This window comes from Corythoichthys intestinalis, chromosome 16 (genome assembly GCF_030265065.1).
Source record: "Corythoichthys intestinalis isolate RoL2023-P3 chromosome 16, ASM3026506v1, whole genome shotgun sequence".
NCBI lineage: Eukaryota > Metazoa > Chordata > Actinopteri > Syngnathiformes > Syngnathidae > Corythoichthys > Corythoichthys intestinalis.
In genome coordinates, this window is record NC_080410.1 from 945,252 (window position 1) to 972,967 (window position 27,716).

Genomic DNA, 27,716 nt, shown 5'->3' on the forward strand with positions numbered 1-27,716 from the left:
GAGCAGGGTAGTAGAAGCTAACCGCTTCTAAACGCATATTTATTTATTTAAATCTATTCACTGTTTTTTAATATTGTTTTTCTACTTGCCTTTGTAACACTTTGAGATTCTTGTGAATGTAAAGTGCATGATTACCGTATTTTTCGGACTATAAGTCATTTTTTTCATAGTTTGGCTGTGTGTGAGACTTATACTCAAGAGTGACTTATGTGTGAAATTATTAAAACATTTTGATATCATTTCACATGTTATTTTGGTGTTTTGGAGTGACACTGATGGTTTGGTAAACTTGTTAGCATGTTCTTTATGCTATATTTATCTGAATAACTTAATAGCTATGGCCACGTTCGCGTTCTGCCTTTGGCAATGTGTGTTCAATTGTATTATTGACTTTTTTATATTGAAATGCATGCTTTTAGTTTGTGGCGCTTTCACGCCCTCGCACTTGTTTACATGAAGAAGACTGTTCACACGCCAGAAGAAGACGGACAGCTACGCAGCTTGAGTGACTGGGTGAGTTAGCGAGAGAGAAACACGGCTGCGAACCTATGTTCATTGTTTATGCTTGTAAAATATCTCTACAGAGGCAACGCCTGTGTGTATCCTCTTTTCTGTTGTTGTTGTGTGTTTTCAACGCGTTTTCCACTTGAAGCCAGTTGGGTGGTTGTTTGAACGATGTGCTAATACTAGCGAATGCATGCTAACCGTTTGTGTCATTGCTGTAACAGCACCTAATTATCATTTATTTACGTTGATGCGAACCTGTTTGGTATCGAGGACGAAACTGATTCCGCAAATTATACGGACGTCAAGCATCGTCATTTGGGAGTTTAGCTTGCTGTATAGCCAGGACCGAGCCGTAGCGTCCTGGTGAGGACAGTATATTCGCATTTCGTTGTTCATGCACTGTACACTTATTCAGCATGTTGTTCTCTGTTGTATTTTTATATTACATTGCCTTTCAAGATGACAGATCTGTTTTATGTGTTGGATTTTATCAAGTAAATGTCCCCCAAAATGCGATTTATATTCCGGTGCGTTGTTTTTTTTAAATGTTTTTTTTTTCTTCGTTGGGCATTTTATGGCTGGGTCGACTTATACTCAGGTGCGACTTGTAGTCCGAAAATACAGTAATTAATCAATTATAATTATTATTACTACAGAGAGACGGTAGATGAGTGTGAATATTTGGACCTACTCCGTGTAGTTTATGGTCACACATGAAAGGGGACAGAAAAGTTCAATTTGCAGACAGAAAAGATACAGGCAGTGAGTCCGGTCAGACAGGTTCGCCGACTGTCCCTTGAAAAACGGAATTGGCGCATATTCAGAAACAAAAGGCTGCATTGAACTTTTAAGGGTTGCGCTTTGTTCCATATTATCATGAAACTCGAAAATAATGTCTTGTTTGTAGAATGAAATAATACTGGTATGGGGTTTTACAAGAAATATGCTGGGAAACACCCCCCCCCACCTCGCCTTTTTTTTTTTAACCAATGATCTGAATGAACAATGACATTACACGGCTGAGGTACTGTCACTTGCCAGGTTGAAAACCGAAGACAACATAAGAGTGTGGGAAATAAGATGTTTGAGTAAAGCTTAAGTTAAAAGAATGTTCGAAATTTTGATAATTTGTTTTCTTGTTCTTCTCTGTGTATTTCATTTTCACTAATTGTATTATATTTTTGTAGTCTGTCAATTTCATTTGTATTTCCACATATTTGGAGTGATCATTTGCAAAAACATTGCTGAAGGGAATTTGAACTCACCTAGGCTGTTAAAAAAATGTGTTTGCCCCTTTTAAAAAGTATTTAAAAAAAGAAAAAACAGCCACCCCCAGCCTCCCATTCCCCATACACATAAGGCCCAGAAGCTTAATGGCTTAATTATACAGTTTTAAATATAGCAGTGCAGATATTAATTTTATTCCACTATTTTTGAAGTAAAAATACATTGCTGATAATTGTTTTTCCAAGTGCTTATATCACTTAAATATGGGAGGGAAATTCAGTTTTGAGTAAAATTACTTTTCACTAAAACTTTTCACACACAAAAAAAATTATACAGGGTGATTTATCGGACTGGCCGGCTCTACCGATGAGGTGTCCCTTAATTATTTTTTATTCAGGGAGTTGGCAACCCTCATCCCAGTTGATTTTGTGGTGTCCACGCACAGTGTTGTCAGTAACGTGTTACTAAGTAACGCGTTACTGTAATCTGATTACTTTCTTTCAGTAACGAGCAATCTAACGCGTTAATTTTTCCAGGCCAGTAATCTGATTAAAGTTAGTTTCCTCGGTGCCTGTGCGTTACTATTTTGTTGTTGCCTCATACTGTATGTAGAATGAAGAATATTGTAGTCATGTATGCAGAGCATTTGAAAAGAAAATACTGCGCTTGAGTTTGGGAGTGACATCACATCTCACGTTTTCTCGTCGGGGGGGAAAAAAACGGGTCACGTGTAATACCATGCTGCCTGTGTGCGCGCCGTCTGACACGGCGGTCAACAACATAGCCTGCTAGCTATCAGGATGCTAACAGTAATGGAGCTGGAGAGATACAACAAACTGCCGCATTTGCTCACTGGAGATACAGCCATTACTTCACATATCCGTCCAGTAAAGATGACAAAAATATCTCCGTGCGTTGCAAACTCTGCTCTGGCTCAGAAAGACTGTCGACCGCTATATACTCGACATCCAATTCAACAAGAAAGCACTTGGAATTACAGCACAACGCGTTGCGAAAAAAAAAAAAGCCGACAGGTAATGAGACAGCCAGCTCTTCTACAGTTTGTAACCAGCCTTTATAATGTGTGTAATTATGTACATTTTATAGTTAGAGTTTGTAATCATAGGCGGGGTTTTACATTTGTGGGACTGGGGGGAGAAGCATGTTGAAGACTGAAACGAAAATCAAAAGTTTGGACACACATTTTGCGTTTTATATATTCTCACTGAAGACATCAAAACTATGAACGAACATGTGAAATGGCAAAAAAAGTGAAATAACTGAAAGCAGGTTTTGTTTTCTACATTCTTCAAAGTATCCACCTTTGAGGTGTCTCCAAACTTTTGGCCAATACTGTATATGTATGTATATACACATCTTGACACTGTTCGAGTTCAATCAACTGTTCAAGTTGTTGTTGTCAGCGTTTGAAAGCTTAGGTTTATAGAAATTCTAAATATCCATCTTGCCTCCTCTGGTGTAGTTTTGGCTAAGCAAAGCAAAGGATAGTCTCCAAGGTGCAAGTCACGTGATCTGTTCGAAAAATGATTTTGACCCATTATGAAAACTTTATTTTGTAGGATTTTTGTTCATTTCATTAATTTTTGTTGTTTGTTTTATTGCTTTACAACTTTTAGAAACAACATTTTAACGGCTAGGTCTTTATTTCAAAGGGGAAGTTCAGAAGTTTTTACATTAGGCTTTATCTTGGAGTCAGCGGGGGTTTAATTAATCATTGGAGTTGATTTCAACAAATTTTGTGCAGTTTGTCAGTTAGTTGTTAGTTTTAGGGCTCTGGAATGGCTAGGCAAAGGCGAGTCAATGGTGGTCGACTAATTAAACCCCCGCTAACTCAAAGATTAAGCCTTATGTGAAAAACTCAATTACACGCGATTACATTTTTCTGTTATTTTAATGTTGAGGCAGCAAAAGGAAAAAAAAAGAAGGTAAAAAGTAACTGATAAGTTACTTTTAAAGTAACTTAGTTACTTTGAAAATAAAGTAATCAGTAAAGTAACTAGATTACTTTTTTGAGGTGTAATCAGTAATTAAATTACTTTTTAAAGTAATCCGTGACAACACTGTCCACACCAACTGAGCTACTCTGCATTTTTGATCCTGTCAATGGTGTCAGGATGTTGGTAAATGCACCATATTCATTTTGTACATTAATAATTTACAAATTACACTGAAAATTGCATCTTCTTTGTGCTTTACATGGCTACTTAAACATGATTGCAAATTGAAATTGTTAGTTGTTTATTTTTTATGAAGGAACAATGTACATTAACAAGTAAATGCACCAGAAATAACCACTATTTTTATCTGCAGTCCGTGGATGTTTAATGTTGAAAGAAAGAAATGTCTGACTGTCTGTATGTATGTATAACAAAAAGACAATAATTACATGGCATGGCCAAGAACACAAGACAGCAACATGCGCAACTTCATCTCAGAATAAATATTAAAGTCTAACTTAAACACATTAGATAAAAGATATACAACACACAATCGCAACAGGAGGTTGATGTTTTCTGGTGCCACATTAATCATGAGATCTTGAGCATGTGTCTAGTAGCAACCACTGACTCCCTGAAATAGACTTGGCCACCCCCTTGCCCCCCCAATGAAAAGTCTAGTTCCGCCCATGAGTGCCGGCCTGGTATTTGTCAGTTAACTGACCAGTGTTTCGTGTGCAGTTCGCAGACCATGAGCCCCATCAGGATGACAATATACAGTGAGGAAAGTAAGTATTTGAACACCCTGCGATTTTGCAAGTTCTCCCACTTAGAAATAATGGACGGGTTTGAAATTTTCATGGAAGGAGCTTGTCCACTGTGTGAGAAAATCTAAAAATAAAAATCCAGAAATCACAGTGTATGATTTTTTAAAAACAATTTATTTGTATTACATTGCTGCAAATAAGTACAGTGGTAACTCGACATACGATCGCTTCGACACACGATCTTTTCGACATCTGACCTAAAATTTGACTTGACATTTTTTTCTACATCCGACGACATGCTCTTAATAGGACGATCTATGACAGCACCGCAGTTTCTTTGTTTTCCCGACCGACGAAGGCATGGCAAATTTTCTTGTGAGATAAATCAACATGGGTTCAAACAATGTTAGTGCAGGTGGTGAAAAAAAAGGAAAAAAGGTGATGCTTACTGTTACCATTGACATGTAGATATGATAGAAAAATATGAACGTAGGGCGCGCATCCGTGACATGGTTCGTTCAAAAATACAGACGTAGACGGTCTATGACGTAGAGCTGGCGGTAAACCGAAAATTTACCGTCACTGAAATTCTTCACGATGACCGACGTAATTTTGACCATGTCGGTAAATTCGGTAGATTAATAAAACAAGAAAATAGTCTTTTCATCCCGCTTTGACTTTGTGTTGTTCGTCTGTGTTCATTCCCCTTTAAGAAAGCAGCCAATGTACTTACGTAGGGAGTCACGTGATCATCAGGAAGCCAATCAAACAGAAGCCCGGTTAGCTAACGCTACAAGCAAAACGTGATGGAGTGTGGCTTAAGGGAGGTTCGCCAAACTTTCACCCGACATTTAGTAGACTCTTGGTGGCATCCAGACGGGCTTTCACCCGCTGTCCTCCCTTGTTCTCACGATTTCCGGAGATTGTGCTTTCAGTGCTTTCTACTGGTAGCCAGGCCACAGGCTAACGCTAGCGGCTAACGTTACAAATGAACGTGATGGAGTCGGATAGCGGCTGTAACCTTGTCGAAACGGCTGAATTTAATGAGTGGATTGGGCACGGACTGCATCTAGCAATTACTATGTCGCGTTATTTTGTATCTCACTGTGTGGGATTTCCCTGATAGCTTTTGTGATGGTAAAGCATTCAGCATAAAGCACAATCCAACGGTGAAACTTATAATATGACCGAGAAATGGCCCCAGCTATTTTTCTGTGTTGATTTAAATGTGATTTTTATGGTCTTCATGTGATGTAAAGCACTTTGAATTGCCTTGTGTTGAATTGTGCTATATAAATAAATTTGCCTTGCCTTGCCTTAGTTCTGTGTCATTATTGCTATCATAAAATCTTATGTGTTTCATTTGCAGAAGATCAATATAGCTTTAATGTGTGTGTGTCTGTCTGTCTGTCTGTCTGTCTGTCTGTCTGTCTGGGGGTTCATGTATGCGTGCATTTATTAAAAAATGCACTGGGGGGAAAAAAAACCCTGAAACCATAAAGTAAACACTTGTATTGAATAATTATGTCACAGCAGCCATTAACAATAAATTGTCTTTTTGAAGTGTACTGTTCAAGCTGCAAGTCATTTGTGTTACATGTACATTGTTCAAGCCATACACGCTGTTATAAATGCTCATACTTGAATTCTTATTGTTTTCAATACATTTTTATAAACGTAATGTTTAGACTGTGGGGTGGCGTGGCTCAGTGGTAGAGTAGTTGTCCCCCCAACCCAGAGGTTGTGGGTTCAATTCTTTGCCCTGATGCACTTGTCTAAGTGTCCTTGAGCAAGACACTGAACCCCACATTGCTCCTGGTGCTGCGTCACCAGTAGGTGGATGGCGAGATAGTGTAAAGCGCTTTGAGCGCCTTGAAAGGTGGAAAAGCGCTATATAAGTATAACACCATTTACTGCATGTACAATTGTTAAATATATCAAATTGATTGCTGGTAACTATATCAACAAGAAACTGTTAATCTGTATTTCATGCATTGATTCAGATTTTTAAATTATATAACAGTCCGCTTGGGCGACTTTATCGTCATTTATCGTGATACGTGTTTAAGGCCATATCGCCCACCCCTACTATGACGGTCCTCCTCCGTTTGCCAGACTTTATAAGTTAAGGTGTTAATTATTATTGTGGTAACATCGCCAAAGAAATCGCCAGCTTCGTCAGGTATTCCATCAACTTGTGCCGAGTGTCCGCCGCAGCAAGTAAACAAGGTGAATGTGAAATTAAAAAGGCTCACGCTAAGTCAGCCACGCGATGCGTTCATGTACACCAAGCAAACACATTCACCACATTAGAACTCGGTTTGTTACATTATTACAGGTATTATTATTATTATTGCTATTATATTATTATTCCGATTTTTATTCGTAATGTATTTGTATTGCTCTTTGTAATTGATATTTGCAATAGTAACAGAGAATTTAGTGTAGGGTTTCGGGCTCTGGAAGGAATTAATGGAATTATAGTGTATTCTTAGGGGAAAATCCTGCTCGACATATGACCATTTTGACTTACAAACAAGGTCCTGGAATGAATTGACTTCGTATGTAGAGGTATTACTGTATTTGAACACCTGAAAAAAATCAATGTCAATATTTGGTACATTAGCCTTTGCTTACAATTAAACAGGTGAAACATTTCCTGTAACTTTTCACCAGACTGCAGCAGGGATTTTGCACCACTGCTTCACACAGCTCTTCTCTAGATCAATTAGGTTTCTGTCACCGAGAAACACAAAGTTTGAGCTTTCTCCAAATATTTTCTATTGGGTTTATGTCTGGAGACTGTCTTGACCCATCCAGAACCTTGATATGCTTTTTAAGTAGCCACTTCTTGGTTATTCTGGCTGTCTGCTTTGGGCCATTGTCATGTTGGAAGACCCAGTCACGACCCATTTTCAATGCTCTAACTGAGGGAAGGAGGTATTTCCCAAAAATCTCACAATGCATGTCCCTGGTCACCCTCTCATTAACAGTGCAGTCGTCCAGTCCCATGTGCAGGAAAACATCCTTAAAGCATGATAGTACCATGCTTCACAGTACGGATGGTGTTCTTGGGATGGCACTAATCATTCTTCTTCCTCCAAACACTATGAGTGGAATCAAGACAAAAAGTTCCATTTTGATCTCATATGACCACATGACCTTCTCCCATGACTCCTCTGGATCATCCAAATGATCATTGGCAAACTTAAAACAGGCCTGGACATGTGCTGGTTTAAGCAAGGGAACCATCCATGCCATGCATGATTTCATGCATGATTTTTTTCCAGGTAGATTTTGCATTGAGCGTCAGTCCGAGGAGATTGACAGTCATGTTTAGCTGTCTTCTATTTTCTAATAATTGCTCCAACGGTGGATCTTATATCACCTAGCTACTTGGCAATTGCACGTAAGTCTCTCCAGCCTTGTAGAGAGAGGTCTACAATTCTGTCTCGGGTGTCTTTGGCCAGCTCTTTGGGGTGTATGGTGGTGAGAGGTGTTTATATGCAGCTAACCGCCTCAAACGGGTCAAAAAGTAAGACTCAAAAAAGTTCACCTCCACTCCACTTATTTGGGAGAATAAGTGGAGTGGAGGTGGAGTTTTTAATGGTCTTAAGAGGTCTTTGAGTCTCACAATTCCAATTAATAGTATAATAAAAATAAATTGTTAAAAAAGTCATACATTGTGATTTCTGTTTTTTTTTTTTAGATTGTCTCTCACAGTGGGCAAGCACTTCTCATGAAAATTTCAACCCCCCACCCCATGATTTCTATACTTGCAACTACTTGCAAAATCAAAAACCTATTTTGCTAACTGTATAGGGAAAGATGTTATCACATGGTCTGCAGTCTTCTCCTCTGCACTACACTCACATGCCACGGTTGAGCCGTTTGTTTTTATGTTCTATTGATTTTAATGTGATTTTTATGATCTTCATGTTATGTAAAACACTTTGAATTGCCTTGTGTTGAATTGTGCTATAAAAATACATTTGCCTTTCCTTGCCTTACCCAATGTGTGCATGACTGAGCTGAAAAGGCAGACACCAGTGTAGAGGCAGTGAAGCCTGACATCAGCAGTTTTACTTTCTAGCCCAGTTGGCTACATTCCTGCCTGAGCAATTGCAGTGCCATTGCATTTATTTATTTTTTTTATGTCTAAAGTACATATATTTATACACTTTCCAGACCAAAACAAAGTCACCCCCCCCCCCAAAAAAAAAAAAAAACTAAAATAAAAGCCTTTAGCTTTGATTACGGCACACATTTGCAGCTGCACTGTTTCGATAAGCTTCAGCAATGTCACAAGATCTATTTCCATCCATTGTTGCATTCATTTTTCACAAAGATTTTGCATTGATGTTGGTAGGGTCTAGGGATGAGATGATACACTGAAACTCATGATACGATGCACAATAAGAAACATCTTGATACGATATGATAAAATGTTTAAAAATACACTTGCAAATTCATTCCAAACTACAGACTACACTATAAAGCGGCCTAAAAACACAATGTTGATCACTTTTCATCTCACATTTTGTGGATTTTGGGCTGTGAAAAAGCAGTTCAAAGCCAAAACTGTGGGAAAGCTATTATTTCCAAATAAACCCGAATAGCAAATTATCCTTATAGCACGTGGTGTATATTGTTTAGATCGTAACACAAGCACATTCGTATTTTCTAAAATAAATGGCCTTACAATTCTCAATACTCTTGGCCTCTTGGGTTTCAAGACCACTTGATAGCGCCATAGAGCAAATTACCCGCAGTGAAGTTTTGAACCAACTTCCCTTGGTAGTGCCACCTGCTGCCAACACAGTTGTTATATAACTACCGTGTAGCATACCTCCAAGTATTGCAAAGCGGCGTCACATATCCAAACAAAGTTCGAAGATAATGTTTTGTGCTAATTATTTCTTCCGTGACTGTTCCAGTTCTTTCATTAATTACTAATTATGCTTTATTAGATGTTATTTATATTTATAGTTTGTTGTTATGTAATCATTTTTGTTTCGTTTTGAAACCATGAGTTTGAAAAACCTTTCATTTAACGACCTGCTATTTTACGTGAACTCTCCCAAAACCTTTTCTTCTGCTTATGTAATGTGAGTAGATTTTTATCCACTCTGCCTCATGAGCACCGCTAAACGGTCAGTGTCTATTTGTGGTAAAGCTGTGGAGACAGGCCAGCAATTTGACTAAAATATCTATGAGCTATATTGATTGCCCAAGCCATGTAGTATTACATCGAGTCTAAACAGTTGCGATCCATTTTTTCTGAACGTGATGCGTCTTGTGATGTTTCGTATCAAATGTATTGTGAAACTACAGTGCCTTGCAAAAGTATTCGGCCCCCTTGAATCTTGCAACCTTTCGCCACATTTCAGGCTTCAAACATAAAGATATGAAATTTAATTTTTTTGTCAAGAATCAACAACAAGTGGGACACAGTCATGAAGTGGAACAACATTTATTGGATAATTTAAACTTTTTTAACAAATAAAAAACTGAAAGGTGGGGCGTGCAATATTATTCGGCCCCTTTACTTTCAGTGCAGCAAACTCACTCCAGAAGTTCAGTGAGGATCTCTGAATGATCCAGTATTGTCCGAAATGACCGATGATGATAAATAGAATCCACCAGTGTGTAATCAAGTCTCCGTATAAATGCACCTGCTCTGTGATAGTCTCAGGGTTCTGTTTAAAGTGCAGAGAGCATTATGAAAACCAAGGAACACAACAGGCAGGTCCGAGATACTGTTGTGGAGAAGTTTAAAGCCGGATTTGGGTACAAAAAGATTTCCCAAGCTTTAAACATCTCAAGGAGCACTGTGCAAGCCATCATATTGAAATGGAAGGAGCATCAGACCACTGCAAATCTACCAAGACCCGGCCGTCCTTCCAAACTTTCTTCTCAAACAAGGAGAAAACTGATCAGAGATGCAGCCAAGAGGCCCATGATCACTCTGGATGAACTGCAGAGATCTACAGCTGAGGTGGGAGAGTCTGTCCATAGGACAACAATCAGTCATACACTGCACAAATCTGGCCTTTATGGAAGAGTGGCAAGAAGAAAGCCATTTCTCAAAGATAGCCATAAAAAGTCTCGTTTAAAGTTTGCTACAAGCCACCTGGGAGACACACCAAACATGTGGAAGAAGGTGCTCTGGTCAGATGAAACCAAAATTGAACTTTTTGGCCACAATGCAAAACGATATGTTTGGCGTAAAAGCAACACGTCTCATCACCCTGAACACACCATCCCCACTGTCAAACATGGTGGTGGCAGCATCATGGTTTGGGCCTGCTTTTCTTCAGCAGGGACAGGGAAGATGGTTAAAATTGACGGGAAGATGGGATGCAGCCGAATACAGGAACATTCTGGAAGAAAACCTGTTGGTATCTGCACAAGACCTGAGACTGGGACGGAGATTTATCTTCCAACAGGACAATGATCCAAAACATAAAGCCAAATCTACAATGGAATGGTTCAAAAATAAACGTATCCAGGTGTTAGAATGGCCGGGTCAAAGTCCAGACCTGAATCCAATCGAGAATCTGTGGAAAGAGCTGAAGACTGCTGTTCACAAACACTCTCCATCCAACCTCATTGAGCTCGAGCTGTTTTGCAAGGAAGAATGGGCAAGAATGTCAGTCTCTCGATGTGCAAAACTGATAGAAACATACCCCAAGCGACTTGCAGCTGTAATTGGAGCAAAAGGTGGCGCTACAAAGTATTAACGCAAGGGGGCCGAATAATATTGCACGCCCCACTTTTCAGTTTTTTATTTGTTAAAAAAGTTTAAATTATCCAATAAATATTGTTCCACTTCACGATTGTGTCCCACTTGTTGTTGTTGATTCTTGACAAAAAATTAAAATTTCATATTTTTATGGCACTGTATATGTTGTCCCAAATCGTACCACCGCGCAAAGCCTTCTCTACCACATCCCAAAGTGACTTGACGCGTCCATTCTACCAGGTTTTGTTTTTCCTCCGCCTCATAAAATGCTTCAATTCGGCAGCGAGTTGAGACAATATGGCTGAACAACCTCACACGGAGGGATCACCGATTTTGCAATCATGGGTGAGAGTGGAGCAGCCACGTGTCCCTCATGGTTGGTCGCTGTGGAAATACAGTTCTGATATCGGTTGCTGATGAACTCATTGCCTCACAGCGCACGACGCTTGGCGCCGAATGAAAGCACATTCCTGCAACGTAGGTTTGAAGTGAGGTGTTCGTGGTCAATGTGTCCTGCAGTTTAAAGTAGTTCTTCAGTTCAATTCAGTTCAGTTCAGAGTTGTTCATTAGTTCTATGCGGCTAATCACAGACTGTTAGCACCAGACCAGAGGTGGCTGGGCCTAAGTCATTTGGGGGCCAAAGGTATAGGACTTTCCACAACCATGGCAAAAGCATCACTATGCTACATGTTTAGAAGGCTTGAATTTCAATCAACTATAAAATATTAAGGCACACTTCAAATCCTTTATTTTCCCAAAAATTGACAGTGCGCCTTATAACCCTGTACCCTTATGAATGAATTCTGGTTGCGATTAATGACCTCGAACCAATTTTGTTAGAGTATATATGTATTATACTCCTCTCGTGAAGTGCTCAAGAAGCACATTCATCACACCTACAAGTAAAGCAACAAAACAAAAAATATATATATAACTAAAACAATCATTACAACGCGGGAGAGTGTTGTACTAATGTATTTTATAATCCAGTGCGTAAAATGTGGTACATAAGGAATCGCAATTGCAATTTCCCCTGCGATTAGCTGGCAACCAATTCAGAGTGTAGCCCACTTACTGCCCATGGTTAGCTGAGATAGGCTCCAGCACCCTTGTGAGGATAAGCGGCATGGAAGATCAAATTTTCCCCGAATATTTTCAATCAGCCCTCGGTCCTGATCGATGACTACGTGACTTCAATTATTCATTTATACTATAGAAGTTATGAATTATATAAATTATGATTCCATTAGTGAGAGATCATTTTCCTCATTTAATTTCTTTATAGTTTTCTTTATTAAAACTGTTTATTGGCTAACAAGTCTCAACAGGTCAAGGTTTTCATGGGCAAGTCAAGAATTTTAAGGCACTAGTTAACTTCGAGCCCTGATTATCACATATACTTTAATGATCTGCATAATGATGATGACATTAACTATATATCATTCGCGGTATTTAATTCCCTTACACATTGAGAATTGACACCATAATCGATAAAAACTCGGCTCAAAACACAGTACAATAAATTCTAAACAATTCCCATTCTTAGTCCAGATCTGAATTTTTTTAAAAACTCCAATCATTTCCATTTCCTAGTTTTTCCCAGTCATCTCTGGCAAGGTTTCCATGCATGATGAAAAAGTTAACCAAAACAAAAAAGAAAGAACTTTATAGTCCCTTAAGAGATGGTCCTAGTCAAGGCCTACAAGGCCACGCCACCTTTAAATAAGTACAACACATGGACACAAAGTTGAAAGTTCCCAATACTTTTTTGTAGTGGTGGTTTGTATTTAAGTATTTTAGGTTGTGCACTGGTTTTATGACACACTATTTTGTTACGAAACAGGGTTTGAGTCTTCCGTCCCCGGGCAGGAATGTCTCTTTATGATACAAAGCTACGAAATTTTGCTTTCTACACACACACCTGATTTGTGTTTTATTTCTTCCATGTTCTCGCTGGTCAGTACCGTGTAGAGTACCAGTCATTGTCGGTCAGCTGAACAAGTTCATTGACGACATCTAGCAGGTTGTAGTTATGTTTCTTAAGCAATCGCTGGTTGAGTGGTCTGTCCCCGAAACCCATCTCTACAAGTACGGCAATCATGGTCTCTTGTGTGGATTCATCTGCTGGAGGCTGCAAATAAAACAAATAAATCAAGATCAATCAATACTTCCCCTGAAATAGAAATAGATTCGACTTAATCCAATGCATACTTAATTGAAACACTGGTACCTCCGAATGGAAAACAATTGGTTGCAAGACATAGGTCAAAATTTCATTCAATACACTGATGCCTGACGCAGACAACACTGTTCTAGCCCGATTCTACCCTGACAGACATGCCGTGGAGTATCGTTGACTGTCTTGGCTTACATTTTGAAAAGGTTGGGTGACTGCCCGGGGGGCGGAGGGCACTGAGACTGATCTGGGGCACGAGGTGGTCGGGGCCCTGGTGCTTCTCTTGGCCTGCGGCCGGCAGTTCTGGCAGGTGGAGTACCGCCCGTTGGAGCCTGCCACTTAACTCCCGCACTCTTTGCAATGTAAATATTTTTTTTACCCACTTTCCCTTGATTTTAATGCATCATACACTGAAGATGTGGGGCGGCTGGGGTCTGTTGGCTAGGGCGCCCCACACGTAGTACTTCCACTTTTCTACAGGACTATCACACATCTGAGGAGGTTCATGCATGACTGGGTGCAACTAGACACAATCAACTAGAGAGATTGTCGGTGCCAGGATTAGTGAACAGGTAGCATAGAATAGGATGTCAACATATCCACACTTACATGAGATTCATATAATACTGGGTTCGACACCTCACTTTGCTGATTATGTACGCTCCACCCCGCCTAATCATGTCTCCTTTGACTCACCTCCACTCCTTTTCTCCTCGGTTATCAGGCCCCCCCACATGGTGTCCATCGGTAAATATAATTAGTTCACGATAGCACCACTTATAGGTAGGGATGGGAATTGGTACGATTTTTACGATTCCGATTCCAATATCGATATTGCTTAACGATTCGATTCTTTATCGATTCTCTTATCGATTCAAATTTCAGGAAAAAGAAGAACAAACATTTTGATTGGCATCAAGTTTGTTTAATCAGAAGTCACAACCTTACAAACTCACAACGAGGTCAAAAGAGACCCAAAGCCTCAATGTTAACTGTGGCAATAAGTGGCAAATGCACAAGAATGTGTAACATTTTACTGAAACATTTTTCTAATAGAAATAAAAAATATTGGTATATTTTGGCATATAGGTCATTGTTCTGCCTTTGGCAATGTCCCCAAACTTTTTCCTGTGAGGGCCACATAACTTTTCCCTTCTCTAATGAGAGGCCAGGGTCAGTTTGTAACAGAAAAAGTGTGACGATTGCAGGAGTGCGTAAATGTAAAAAAAATTATTGTTTTTCAGAAAGCGACAATCAAATAACCCTCTGTGGATTCTTCACGGAACAAAAGTAAATAAAATAAAAATAATAAAAATATAATATAATAATAATGAATAATAATAGCACTATTGATTAAATAGATAATAACCAAATAACCCTCTCTGAGTTATTCACTGAAAAAGGCCAGGAAATAAATAACACTACTGAGGGAGAAAAAAACCAAAAAAATTCAAAATGATCTCTGAAATTGTTCAGGGGGTCGGACCAAATATGGAGCCGCGGGCCGTAATTTGGGGACCCGTTTTTATTTACTAGTATATTGAAATGTATGCCTTTTAGTTTTTATGGTGCTTTCACGCTCAAGTGGTGGCGCCCTTGCGCTTCCTCACGCGAAGAAGAACGCGCTCACGTGAAGAAGAGCGTACTTACACGCGAAGAAGAAGAAATGCCGCATCCAAGCGAGTGAGCGAGTTAGTGAGAAAGGGAAACACTGCCACGAGCCTACGTTCTTTGTTAATGTTTGTAAAGTATCTACAGAGCCAACGCCTGTATGTATCACCTTCTGTGTTGTTGTTGGGTGTTTCCACTCGCGATCGGACACTTAAATCCAGTTGTGTAGTGGTTTAAACGATGTGCTAATGCTAGCAAACGTATGCTAACTGTTTGTTATTACTGTGTTAGCAGCTAATCATCGCTGATTTACGTTGATGCAAACCTGTTTGTTATTGGGGACGAAATTGATTTGTTTCATTTCTATTCTTAGTTTCACTCTCCAAGTGATGGTTGAATAAAGTCAGCAAATTATACCAACGTCTTCTGCATCGTCATTTGGGAGTTTAGCTAGCTGTATAGCCAGGACTGAGCCTTAGCGTCTCGGTGAGGACAGTGCAGTCTATTCCCTCCCGATGCAGTTATTTCCATCTCGCAATGACTGCAAGTCGCTTTGTTGTAATTTTTCCTCGTGAAGTGAAAACACACTTTCGAGCGTTCGAACCTACGTGCTGTCATTGTTATGTTTACGGTGGCAATGCTCGTGCTAAACTATCATAACCTTTCATTTTCACACTTTTTCCTGGTGAAGTGTAGCCAAACTTTGGAGCGAGTGGTTCTTGGCGCCATGCTAGTTTGATACGTCTGGACAACAAGACACGTCACGACGCAATATGCGTCTTTAGGGATCGTTAAAGGGGTCGTTAAGGCTTTTTCATTGTGATGTCGAGGCCTCGAAACACTCGGAACCGGTTCCGAATTGGAATCGGATTTCGATTCCCATCCCTACTTAGTGTAGTGTAGGTGTTTAATGGATTTCATCTTGATGTTTGTTCTTCTCTTCCGTCTCTGTCTATGTTCATCGGTAGCATATTCGTTTAATAAATGTATTTTTTGTTCTTCTGTCTGCTTCCTTCCTTTCTGTTATAACCCACTCATATTCACCGATTTCTCTTAATAAATAAAAAATATCGAACAACCACAATGGGAATATATCAAACTCCCATGTGATACATTAAAACTGTTCAGGCCATAAGGACACATAGATTCTCATTCTGTGTCTAAGCAGCTGAAGAGGACAGGTTTAAAATAAAAAATAAAAAAAACAAACATTGAAACTGTTTTTTCTGTCGTGTTTATAGCAAATGAGTTGATCCGAGAGAAGACGACCATCACGATAATGATACAAAGTGCCTCCGTAGCCATTATTGATTGACAGTTGCTTGTCCCACCTCCCGACGTCGTCGGATGTCGGACTGTGCCTTTGTGGCAGTAAGCGATGATCAAGCTGTCTCTGGTCTTGTAGTGTGAACACTCCTCTATTTTAAGACGCACTACGACATAATGACACGATGTCATGACACTGCGATCGTTGGGCAAGACCAGAAAAATAGTGTAGACTGGGGAAGCCATTAATCTAACAATCAGTGAAGTTTTGTCAAGTATGGCTTGTTATTTTGAAGGCCAAAATGGTGAGCATATTATGTTTTCTGGTAACTAACTGTCAGCTAGTCATGAAAAATTGTACCGAGAGATGTGTTAAGTAGGGATGTCCCGATCTGATAACGTGATCAGAAATCACGCTGTTTTTCAGAGTATCGGAATTGGGTGAAAAGGATCGTATTTTTAATAGGGCTGTCAAACAATTAAAATTTTTAATCGAGTTAATCGCAGCTTAAAAATTAATAAATCGTAATTAATTGCAATTCAAACCATCTCTAAAATATGCCATACTTTTCTGTAAATTATTGTTGGAATGGAAAGATAAGAACAAGACGGATATATACATTCAACATACTATACATAAGTACTGTATTTGTTTGTTATAACAATAAATCCACAAGATGGCATTAACATTATTAACATTCTTTCTGTTAAAGGGATCCACGGATAGAAAGACTTGTAGTTCTTAAAAGATAAATGTTAGTACAAGTTATAGTAATCTTATATTAAAACTAGGGCTGTCAAAATTATCGCGTTAACGCGCGGTAATTAATTTTTTAAATTAATCACGTTAAAATATTTGACGCAATTAACGCACATGTCCCGCTCAGACAGTATTCTGCATTTTGGTAAGTTTTACAGCAAGGCTTTTTGTGCTGCAGCACAACAGCGAACTCTTGTGGTCGCTTTGCGACATGGTTTATTTTCTTTCTTGCCAGTTCATATGCCTGCACGAAGTCTCGGGCTGAAGCCTACGTTGTAATGTTGTGCTTATATGATCCTTGGACAAGATTTGTCCGTAAGTATGGTTGTTGTAAAGAATGTATGTATTATGTTAGTAAGCGAAATGTTCTATTTTTTGTATGAGACGCTTTTTGTTTATGTTTAGTGAACCTGTATAGCGTGCTAAGCTAACGTTGTTGGTAATGCAATGCTTGTGTACTTTTTTTTGTTGTAGTTTTATGACGGTCTAAAGAGGACAATGGTTTGAGGCTATTTTATTAATAAATCAGATGAAAAAGGAAGAAGTCTGATTATTAAGGCGTCGTTCACTAGCTGTCTAGCTTTGGAAAAAGTAGACGCTTCGGAGTGAGGACAGCATAGACAGATTTAAATGACAGTAGAGTGAAATGCCCACTACAGTCCTTATGTACCGTATGTTGAATGTACTGTATATATCCATCTTGTGTCTTATCTTTCCATTCCAACAATTTATTTTACAGAATATATATAATTTACAGAAAAATATGGCATATTTTATAGATGGTTTGAATTACGATTAATTGCGATTAATTACGATTAATTAATTTTTAAGCTGTAATTAACTCGATTAAAAATTTTAATCGTTTGACAGCCCTAATTAAAACCCCTCTTAATGTTTTCGTTTAAATAAAATTTGTAACATTTTTCATCAAAAAATAAACTAGTAGCTCGCCATTGTTGACGTCGCCGAGCGGTGACGGACTTCCGGCCGTTCCACATTGTCTTTAACGACGTAAGGTGGTAATTGAAATACACCACAAGGTGTCAATGGCGAGTTTTAAATTACTAAGAAATAAAGCCAATGAGTGTGTTTTGTCCCTCAACTGATGCCGTAGTTCCCTGTTTACTGGTACTTCACAGTCATTTGAGTGCTGGCTTCACAATGTACGAGACCTTTGATAGTTTGTATATTGTGACTAAATATTGCCATCCAGTGTACTGTAGTTGTTGAGCTAAACGAGAGCTAAACGAAATGTCTGAATAGAGTTTGACCAAAGTCTGAGTAAGTTTTATGTGTATTTTGCACAGCCATTTTGATTGGGAATGCCAGTTCTCTTTGCATTGTTGTTTAATTGTGTGAGAATAGGGCTTCATTAATACAGATTAAAGCACTTTTCTTTTTGTGAACATTATTTTTTTTGAGAGATAGGAATATTATTCTTGTTGTGCTTTCACTAAATGATACTTATGTTTGCTGTGAAGGAGTTGCCGAAGCTTATGCCAATAAACGGCGCGGTCGAATGAACGCCTGTGTCCACACGCCTTTCTCTGCCTTAGCTCTCAATGTGCAAAAAACGGCGTCATTGTAATCTGTTTGAGGCAATGCACGAGCGGGTCATTCCGCGCATGCGTCAAATATTTTAATGTGATTAATTTTTTAAAAATTAATTACCGCCCGTTGTCGCGATAAATTTGACAGCACTGATTTTTAATTTAAAAAATATATTAATGTTTCTGTGCTTCATGCTTGTACAGCGCCAACGCCTCTCACCCTCCCTTCCTGCTAAGCAGTGCGGCCAAATTGTTCAGCTTGCGTTTGGTACTTAACATTAACAATGATTAACATGTTTGTGTATTTGATCTTGCCAGAGAAGCTTGGTAGCTCTATGATCAAATGCACACATGTGTCAATCATCGTGAAACTCGCAAACTTGCATGAGTGTGCTTTGGCACTGTGTGAGTGAGAGGCTGTTCTCAGCAGCGTTAATATCAAAGTGTGTGTAGATTTGAGTGCGCTCACTCAATGAAGCATTTAATAAAGACAAGCATTTTTCTACGTTATTCTTGTTTAAATAGAATTAACATTATGAAGGCGGGTGGCATGTTTGGAACTTTTTTTTTCGGTTTAGGATTGGTACTCAGTATCGGCAGATTCTCAAAATAAAGTGACTCGGACTCGGGTGCAAAAATAGGCAATTGGGACATCCCCAGTATAAAGCACAAAAGGACCAGCTACCAAATGCACTGCCCGCCATTGATAACCAAAATAAAAACTGATCTATCACTTATCATGTTTTATTGAGTATTAAAAAAATAAACAAAAAAAAAAACCAAGTAAGGATGCTCTTTGCACACAATTATAGCCCTCATAAACAATCAATAAATTTGCAAGTAAATCTCAGGTCGCCCATCCTGAACAACTGTAGAGTTATCGAGTTTAAAATGGGCAACTGAAAATGTAGCATATGATAAAATGCTTTTATTCCCCCCTTAAATTACCTGAGCGAAAACAATGTACAGAAAATCCAACAGAAAAGGAAATACCTGTGTTGGGCCTTGTCCAGTAAACAAAGCTTTGTATGCAGAAGCAGCTACTGACAGAGCTCCTTTAACCAAGTCACTGGTGACACCTGTATGCCTGAAGAGAAGAGCAAATTTAAAAGAGGCAAGAAGAGAATAATTTCCCTTTTTCTGTTTCTGTTTCTGTTTCCTAAAATAGGGCAGAATCTGAGTGTGCATTATCTACGTCATTTTTTATTTGACTGCAATTGTTTTCAGAAGTGAATTATTGCTGCAAACAGTTTTGAAATTGGTCAAAGTCTTATTACTTAAGTACCTGCTCTCTTCATTCTTCCTCTACGCCAGTGCTTCTCAATTGTTTTCTGTTACGCCCCCCCCCCCCAAGGAAGACGTAAATGTTTCGCGCCCCCCCCAAACTCTGCCGCCACTTTAAATAGTATTATTTGTCTATAATATTACCGTTATAGGTACGCCTCTGCCTCACATTGTATCCTTTTTTTTTCTATTAGAGAAATTAACAGAGATTAACTTATAAAGTATAACTTTATTAACATTGTTTTGTTTGTAACAGAAAAGACTTAACGCGCATCAATTTGCCTGAATTAAAAAAAAATAAAATAAAATAAAAAATCACATCCAAACTGTAAAAATACACTCAAGGTACATTTTTGACCATTTGATACTGAAAAATAAAATCAGTAAATAATAAGAAATTCAAATTGATTAGAAACATAAACTCATGAGGACAATATGCCAAAAAAATTGACCGAAAAAACAAAGTAGAAGAAAAAAAAAAGTTTGGACAGAAGGACAGTTTTTATTTTCGCTGCTCACACTATCCCTTCCTTTGCAATGGTGTGGGGCTATTTTGCACTGAGCATGCTAACAGTGCTCACTGGTTTACTCATATAACACTGAAAAAGCAGGACGATTGTTGGCAATATTCGGCACTTTTTCGCTGAAAAACAACCAAGCAGCCTATCAATGAGATTGGGGTCTAATGTCTTTAAGTGGTGTCTTAATTGATTTGGCTTCCGGCTGTCAGCTATAATCATTTTTAGACACAGTAAACAGTGGTCTTTCCTCATCTACCAATGTATTAAATGTCAAAGCCAGAAGGCAAACGGCCCGAAAAAAGCGCATTCTCAGCGGCCGAGGGAGAACCGTATGTGAGGGCGGTCGTCGTGACGATCCCAAGCCGAAAATGGCACTTCTCGGGCGGACACCTGAGAGCCGGAGAAGACAGTGGATCGCTGCGTGAGTCTGGCCGGAAAACGGCTTTCAAAAACGGCGCACAGCTCTCCATGAGTCTCTTCCGTGTGCTCTTGCTTACTTCAAAAATATTGCGCGCACTTTGAAAATGAGAGCGCCACTGCCACCCACTGAGTGGATGTGCAAGTACACTTTATTCTAGTACGGCAAAAAAAAAAAAAAAAAAAAAAAAAAAAAAAAAGCATGTTCCCCGAGGTCACACGCGCCACCCCTGGCATCACTCTTTTATATATATTTGTTTTTTATTCTATCCGTGATTAAATGTGATTTTTATGTATAATCTTATTTCCTGTATCAATTGTCTTTGTTCTTACGTTCTATTGATGTAATGTGATTTTTATGATCTTCATGTGATGTAAAGCACTTTGAATTGCCTTGTGTAGAATTGTGCTATATAAATAAAATTGCCTTTGCCTTTTCCCCGTTAGCCTCAACGTAGCATAGCTTAAGTTTATAGTGTTTAATACAGATGTGTTTCCTAATTTTGTATGTCTGAACTTTAATTCTACGGCGTGTTGATGACCATTAAACATCTGTGAAAAAAACTGGAGTCTCATATGCTATCAACACACACGTATACACGAATGCACAAATGTATGCACGCACGCACTTGGCGATAAAATGCAGCTGTGAAAATTTCCACCCTCATTTTTATTTACCATGCAATAAATGGACTTGCATATTGCGACAGGCTTAGCAAGTTCAATAAAAAATTTCGTTAGATGGATTCTCCTGTCGTCTTCCAAAATTTCAACTGGGTGACGGCGCTTTAGGTGTTCATCCACGGCCGACGTGCAGCCAAGCTTGACATTGAAGAGACAGGACACAACAGTGTACCCTCCTTTGTTTAGTTGAAATAAGTACCAAGTGTCCGACATTAAAAAAAAATCTCCCAACCCCCCCACCCCTTAAACATTTTCTCCTCGGATCTACAGAATTCACGTAAGTCACCCTTTTTTACTTCAAAACGGTGAATTTCGCCGAAAGGTATGAGATTTTCATGCCTGCAAATGGTTTGGAAAAAAATGACATTGTAGGCAAATTGCCATGCACACCAGGTAAAATGGCATCAAAGGTTTTTCCAAACATTTTTTAAAAGGTCCTAAATGTGACATCGACTTCTCATTTCAAGGGTGCAACTATGCAATATTTAGACACACTTAAATTAGAATGCCAAACAATACATTAGGCATACACTCCGCATTGAAAAATGTACAGTATATAAGTGATCCTAACATACTCCTATTGAAGTCATTGTGGGTATTGTTCACTTACTATTGAAATTTTGTTCCATCCACAGAAAGCAACATTCTTTGTAAACCATTGTTGTTTTCGTCAGTCATGATGATTAACGAAAATATTTCGTCGACGAACATTTTTTTGACGAGACTATAATGAACTAGAAACGTGTCTTAGGAGACAAAAACATAACACGACGAATGCCAGTTTTCGTCTGACAAGAAAATGAGGCAAAAATGCACCGTAGTTTCCTTCATATGTTCTCAATGTGTGCATTTTCTTATTGTATATGTTGTTAGCCTGTGCCGTGCTCCTGAGTTAGTGCTGGTATGAAGCTGGTTTTGATTATGATAGTTTGTATACATTTTTAAAAACATTGTTGGAAAACTTTTTTTCTTTTTAACTAAAACCTTTGAGTTTTTGCAGACGAAAACATCCGGCGTATTTGTCAACTAAAACTAGACGAAGATTAATCCATTTTGAAATGACTCAAATATGAGTAAGTATTTTCTTTCAAAAGGCGAAGGTGAAAATTAAAAAGGGTGCTAAAAGCAACACTGTTGTAAACACTGATATTTTTGTCAGGCGTCATGGGCAAGCAGGCAAGAAACAAACAGTAGACCCAAATGAAGTAAAACTGGGAGTTAACTTAAAAATGCTTTAATTAAGGAAAGTCCAAAAACAAAGTATGAGAGACTGGGGCAATGTGAGACATTTTTTATATTTGTTCCCCTCCAAGCAGGCTAAAAAAAAAACCAGTAAAGTTGAAATATTTCCCATGAATGTAGGATGTTTCATAGCAATGAAAATTATCTTAATCTACTCAGGATAAATAGTATTGAAAATATAACTACCATAGTTAAAAAAAAAAAGTCTAAACATCTAAAGTGCAAACTGAGACAGAACAGAAAAATTAAAGGGGTAAAGTTCGGTTACTTTTTACGTCTTAATATAAAAAAAAAAAATCATAATAGCAAATGTTGTGATAGTCAGAATCCTAACAGCTTGACAATAAGGCAATTCAGAATGACAGAATAGCTACAGCATTCTCGGTGTTGGTCAACTAAACACATTTTTTTTAAATACCTGAACACAGTTTAAGATCAACTACACCATAATAGAGTATCATCATACATGATAACATAGTATGACAAAATGACCCATGGCCAGATCTATGTTTCCTGGATCACTTCTTTCATCATCAGAACTCTCTTCATCAGGCTAGTGTGGGGGTCGGCAACCCGAATTTTGAGAGCTCTGTAGCACTGCCCTAGTGGGTCCCTAGAGCATTTTCAAAAATGTTTGAAAATGGGAAAAAAATGGTTGAGGGAAATATACTGTATTTTTTGTTTTGCCATGGTTTCTGTAGGAGGACAAAAATGACACAAACATTCTTAACGTTTTCCAATGCTGTAAAAAAAGTGTAGAAGAAATATTAAATTTCAACATTTCTGTCAACGAAGATTTGCGTCATAGCCTGCGACACACGTTTCTATCAGCAGGGCCCAGTTGGGAGTGAGAGAAAAAGTGTGATTCCGTTACTTCTGAAGAACTTAGAGGATCGCAAAAATAGATTTAAGAAGTGGATTGCATCGCCAGACATGTTTTGTTCCCCGGCGGTGTAAGCACACTATCGTCTCGCCCTCACTATCCCCTCGGGGGGCCTGCGCTTGACAGTGACGCAAGTGACATTCCGTTATTCTCGCGCTATATGATTGGCGGAAGAGTCGTAATACTCTCCCATAAAATGCCTGTTTAAAGATGAAACGTCGGTCACAACAACGCTTGCACGAACTGTTGGTTACTTTTTTTCTGTAACCATGGACGATTTATAGGAGAAAAATTTCCACTACCTAAAGACAGGAGAATACAGCATCAGGACTCTCTCCTCAAAATGTCCCCAGGGCCAAAAGGCCCACATTCGAGAGGGACAGATGTGTACGCACACGTTAGCTCTTTTATATAACTTGAACATTTACTAATACTCTGTGAGGGCGAGTGGTTAGTGTACCTACACCAGGAGATAATAAAGCATGGAAAACCGTTCACAAATGGTAAGTTCATGAAAGGAGACACTCATCGACATATTAGAACACCAATTTGCAGACATCAAAAACAAAACCGACATAATTTAAAAAAAAAAAAAAAAAAAAAAGTACTACTAATAATCAAAGATATGCCCAGATAAGGGTTAGGGTTCCATTTTGTTGTTTTACGAAACCTCAAAATAAAAATGACATCAAAGATCGGATTTCTTCATTGCATTTTTATAATTTCATAAAAAAATTAATTAATATTGCAATGAAGTTAAACTTGAGGTGACATCATAAAAACTGAGTAGTCACGTGGTGTGTTGGATGCACTGCCAGAAAAATAAACATTAAATCATGAAGGCTCATTATGTATTTTTAGCCGATTTAGTCATTTTGATAGTAAGCTCCAGACATACTTGTTTTTTTGGTCCAATATTGCTCTTTCAACATTTTGGGTTGCCGACCCCAGGGCTAGTGGGACAAGAATATCAATCTCCTCAGAGCTGCTAAATGCAATTTTTTTTAGTTGTTTTCTTTTTCGGGTTGGTCTTTTCTTTGTAACTTTGCCTTTTCCCAACCAATTTCTGACTGGGACTATGTGGCACATCTGAGTCAGTTGACCATGCTTATTCAGGTAGACCATGTTCAGTGGATGGATTAGTATCAGTTACTGAATTTTCTAAAGTGAGTAGTTCATCATCTGCATGGGTGGGCCATCCAGATCTTCTACAGTGGCAGGCTGCAGCTCAAGGATTGGCTTGTCTGACACCATGGATGGTGCAAATGCGTAATCAGAGAAAATTCAGTCGATCTAAATCCAGATGTGATGTTGTGTCGTGTCACTGTTGACATGAAGGAGTAAAGTGAGACATCTCACTTTCCACGACATCATTTGCTTCACTTTACCCCATCGCCACAATTTTCTAAAAAAACAAAAAAAAAACAAACCTCTCATAGCAACACAAGCTAATCTTGTGATAAAATATTTTCACGCTCAATCAATTTGCTTTGGCACAACAGCTAAATGAGTTTACAGAAAGAAAATTTAATTTTACATGAAAAAAAAAATTGTGGAAAAAACATGTTTACCACAGTAGGAGGAGGATCTCTTCTTCAGTGACAAGGTGAATTGGTAGGCGATTGAAAAGATGAAGGTTGCGTAATCACAAATGTTCTCCCTCACTTAGATATAGGGGTCGCACATTACTCCAGTCCCCCCTACTAACAAGTAGGCAAACAATAGACTAGGCATAGGATTATTCCTACGTATAAAGTCGTCGCAGTTTCCCAAGCAGTGGCGTGTAGGGAAAAAAATTTAAGCAGTAGCCTATGTAGCTCGTTTTTCTGTTGTGTTAATGGCAAAGTACATAAAAAAATCTCAAGAATAGAGCTAACAAAAAAAAATAAAATCACAATTCATGAGTGTGTGTAAGTTACTTACCTGGGATCTTCAGGGTCTCCCTCAGTATTCACAATGGCTTCTGATTCTTTTCCTTCAGCACCTTAAGTGAATATTACATGCAGATTAAAAGAGATTATCATCAAAATCCCTTAAAAAAAAAAAAAAAAAGGAAATACTGCGTCCATCTACCATCATCACAACAGGGGAGGACAACATGTTCATCTAGGCAGATGTTGAACCAATCTTGTGTCACCACAAAGACAGGGTGTTTTTGTAGCCATGTTGCCACTGTGCTATGGAAGGTATGTTCTTCCTATCCCCTCATGTTCATGTGCCCGGTGCTGAAAAAATACTAAAGCTAAAATCTTGCGCATGAAACGACTTGCCTTGCCTTTGATATTGTGATTACTAAGATGAGTGCAATTATGACGATCTTTAATAGTATTTAGTACAACTACTGTATCTGCAACACATGCTATCTGCTACTAGCCTGTTGCTAATCAGTACGTGTAGAATGGCACAATTATGTCAACGCATAAAAGCAAGTGTTAGTTTTTTGTTTGTTTGTTTACAGGTGAAAAGTGCTGATAGGCAAGGGAAGACGACTTGTACGTTGATGGACATATATCGAGACTACGTCCGTTCTACTTTGATGATCGAAGGCTCGACTCCCAGAGGCAGTCGAGAGACAGGGGCTGGGACAGACGGTGGCTCTCCTCGCAGCGGATTGTCAGCTCGATCCCGAGATAAAACTACGAGCTTTTTAACTGCAGCAACTTTAAGATATGCTATAGACCCTACCCATGTGACGTCACAACTCTGCCCTCCTGACTGGTGCCGCCCAATTGTCCGTCAACACATCGTGTTTACCTGTTACGGCTACGTACATTCCTCCTATTTACGGCGTGTTTTTCTGCTCGTTAACATTAATAATCAAAATGGTGAAGGCGTGTGTGGCGGTCGGTTGCAATAACAGAGAAGATAGACGGTGAGACTTGAAGTTCTACCGGATTCCGAGAGACCCGGAGAGGAGAGAGCGAGATGGGCTGCTGCAATTCGACGAGAAAACTGGGCTCCAAACGATTACCACAGATTATGTAGTAGTCATTTTATATCTGGTAAGATGAATTTAATATATATTTAGAGGGTTTTGGGCTGACAACCACAATTAAGATCATTGCTAGGCTAATCGCCGACAACATACACGTATGTATGTAGTGAGAGTGCTATCGCTAAACCATATAAACATTAAAAGCCCTAACTCCATTGACAAATGACATGAAATACATTAGACTTGACAGTGGATGTTAGTAAGAACAAAAGATTTTGAATTGAAAATTTCGTAACTCACCTTTCCAAGCACAAGATAGATTCCTGCCGAATTTTCGTGGACGAGGACCTGTTTCACCCAACCAGCAACGAAGTATTTATCAGCCTCCAAGCTCTTAAAGTTTTTCAAACTTTCGTGAGAATAGGCTGATTTTGTGTGGACAAGATAGTTGTACATATCAGGGTAGCTAGCAGATGTCAGGCAAATACGGCGAACACAGTGGGTCGAAAAACATCGATTTAGGCATCAAATATGGATCTGGCGAATGGATAAACTGAAGCTTTTCCACATAACGCCTTTTATGCAACGCATCAAGTGAGTTTACGGCATCCGAAAGCACCGGGTCTTCCATGAAATGCATTATAAATTGCTCGATCAATTGAGACCATTGATAATACAGACACAAAATGACGGACAAGGGGGCGGAACAATACATCGATCACGTGATTTTGTGACGTTGGTGGGTAGGGTCTATAGGAGCTGGAATTACCAAGGGCAGTAGGAGAAAGCCCGCCTGAATGTCGTCGATGGTCTCGTAATGTCGGATGAAAGTTTGGCCAGGCTCCCATAAGGTCTGCTGTCTGATAACACATTCCTCGTATGCTCAACTTTCGTTAACATTTTTCTAATAATTTTATAAATTGTGATTTATTGACCTATTTGCACATGCACCAATCGTTTTAAATAAAACAAGAAATGGAATCATGTTGTCCAAATGTTTTATTGCGACCAATATCCGAAATAAAAAAGAATGACATACTACTTATACATACTTTGAAGTATTTCCTAAATCTGTGTCAGCCCTTCTGAATTCGGCAAATGTAATTTAATTTGTAATTTCACCTCATTTTGGTCACTCGAGCGGCAGATATATATACATAGATGCATTTCCACCTAAAGAGAC

At 38.8% G+C, this 27,716-nt stretch overlaps 1 protein-coding gene across 6 annotated transcripts in view; it reads right to left on the reverse strand.

Annotated features, from left to right (window-relative positions):
* Positions 1-27,716, reverse strand: part of nbr1b (NBR1 autophagy cargo receptor b) — a 127,587-nt gene that overhangs the window by 1,310 nt on the left and 98,561 nt on the right. For 2 of the 6 annotated variants that reach the window (XM_057860732.1, XM_057860731.1), the window contains exons 21-23: positions 25,522-25,582; positions 19,561-19,654; positions 8,685-13,335 (exon numbers count right to left, since the gene is read on the reverse strand). The exons of 1 other annotated variant lie outside the window; for it this stretch is intronic. In XM_057860732.1, coding sequence (XP_057716715.1) covers positions 13,162-13,335; positions 19,561-19,654; positions 25,522-25,582 — 329 coding nt within the window. In that variant the 3' untranslated portion in view covers positions 8,685-13,161. 3 more of the 6 variants (XM_057860734.1, XM_057860737.1, XM_057860735.1) reach the window with 3 other exon arrangements.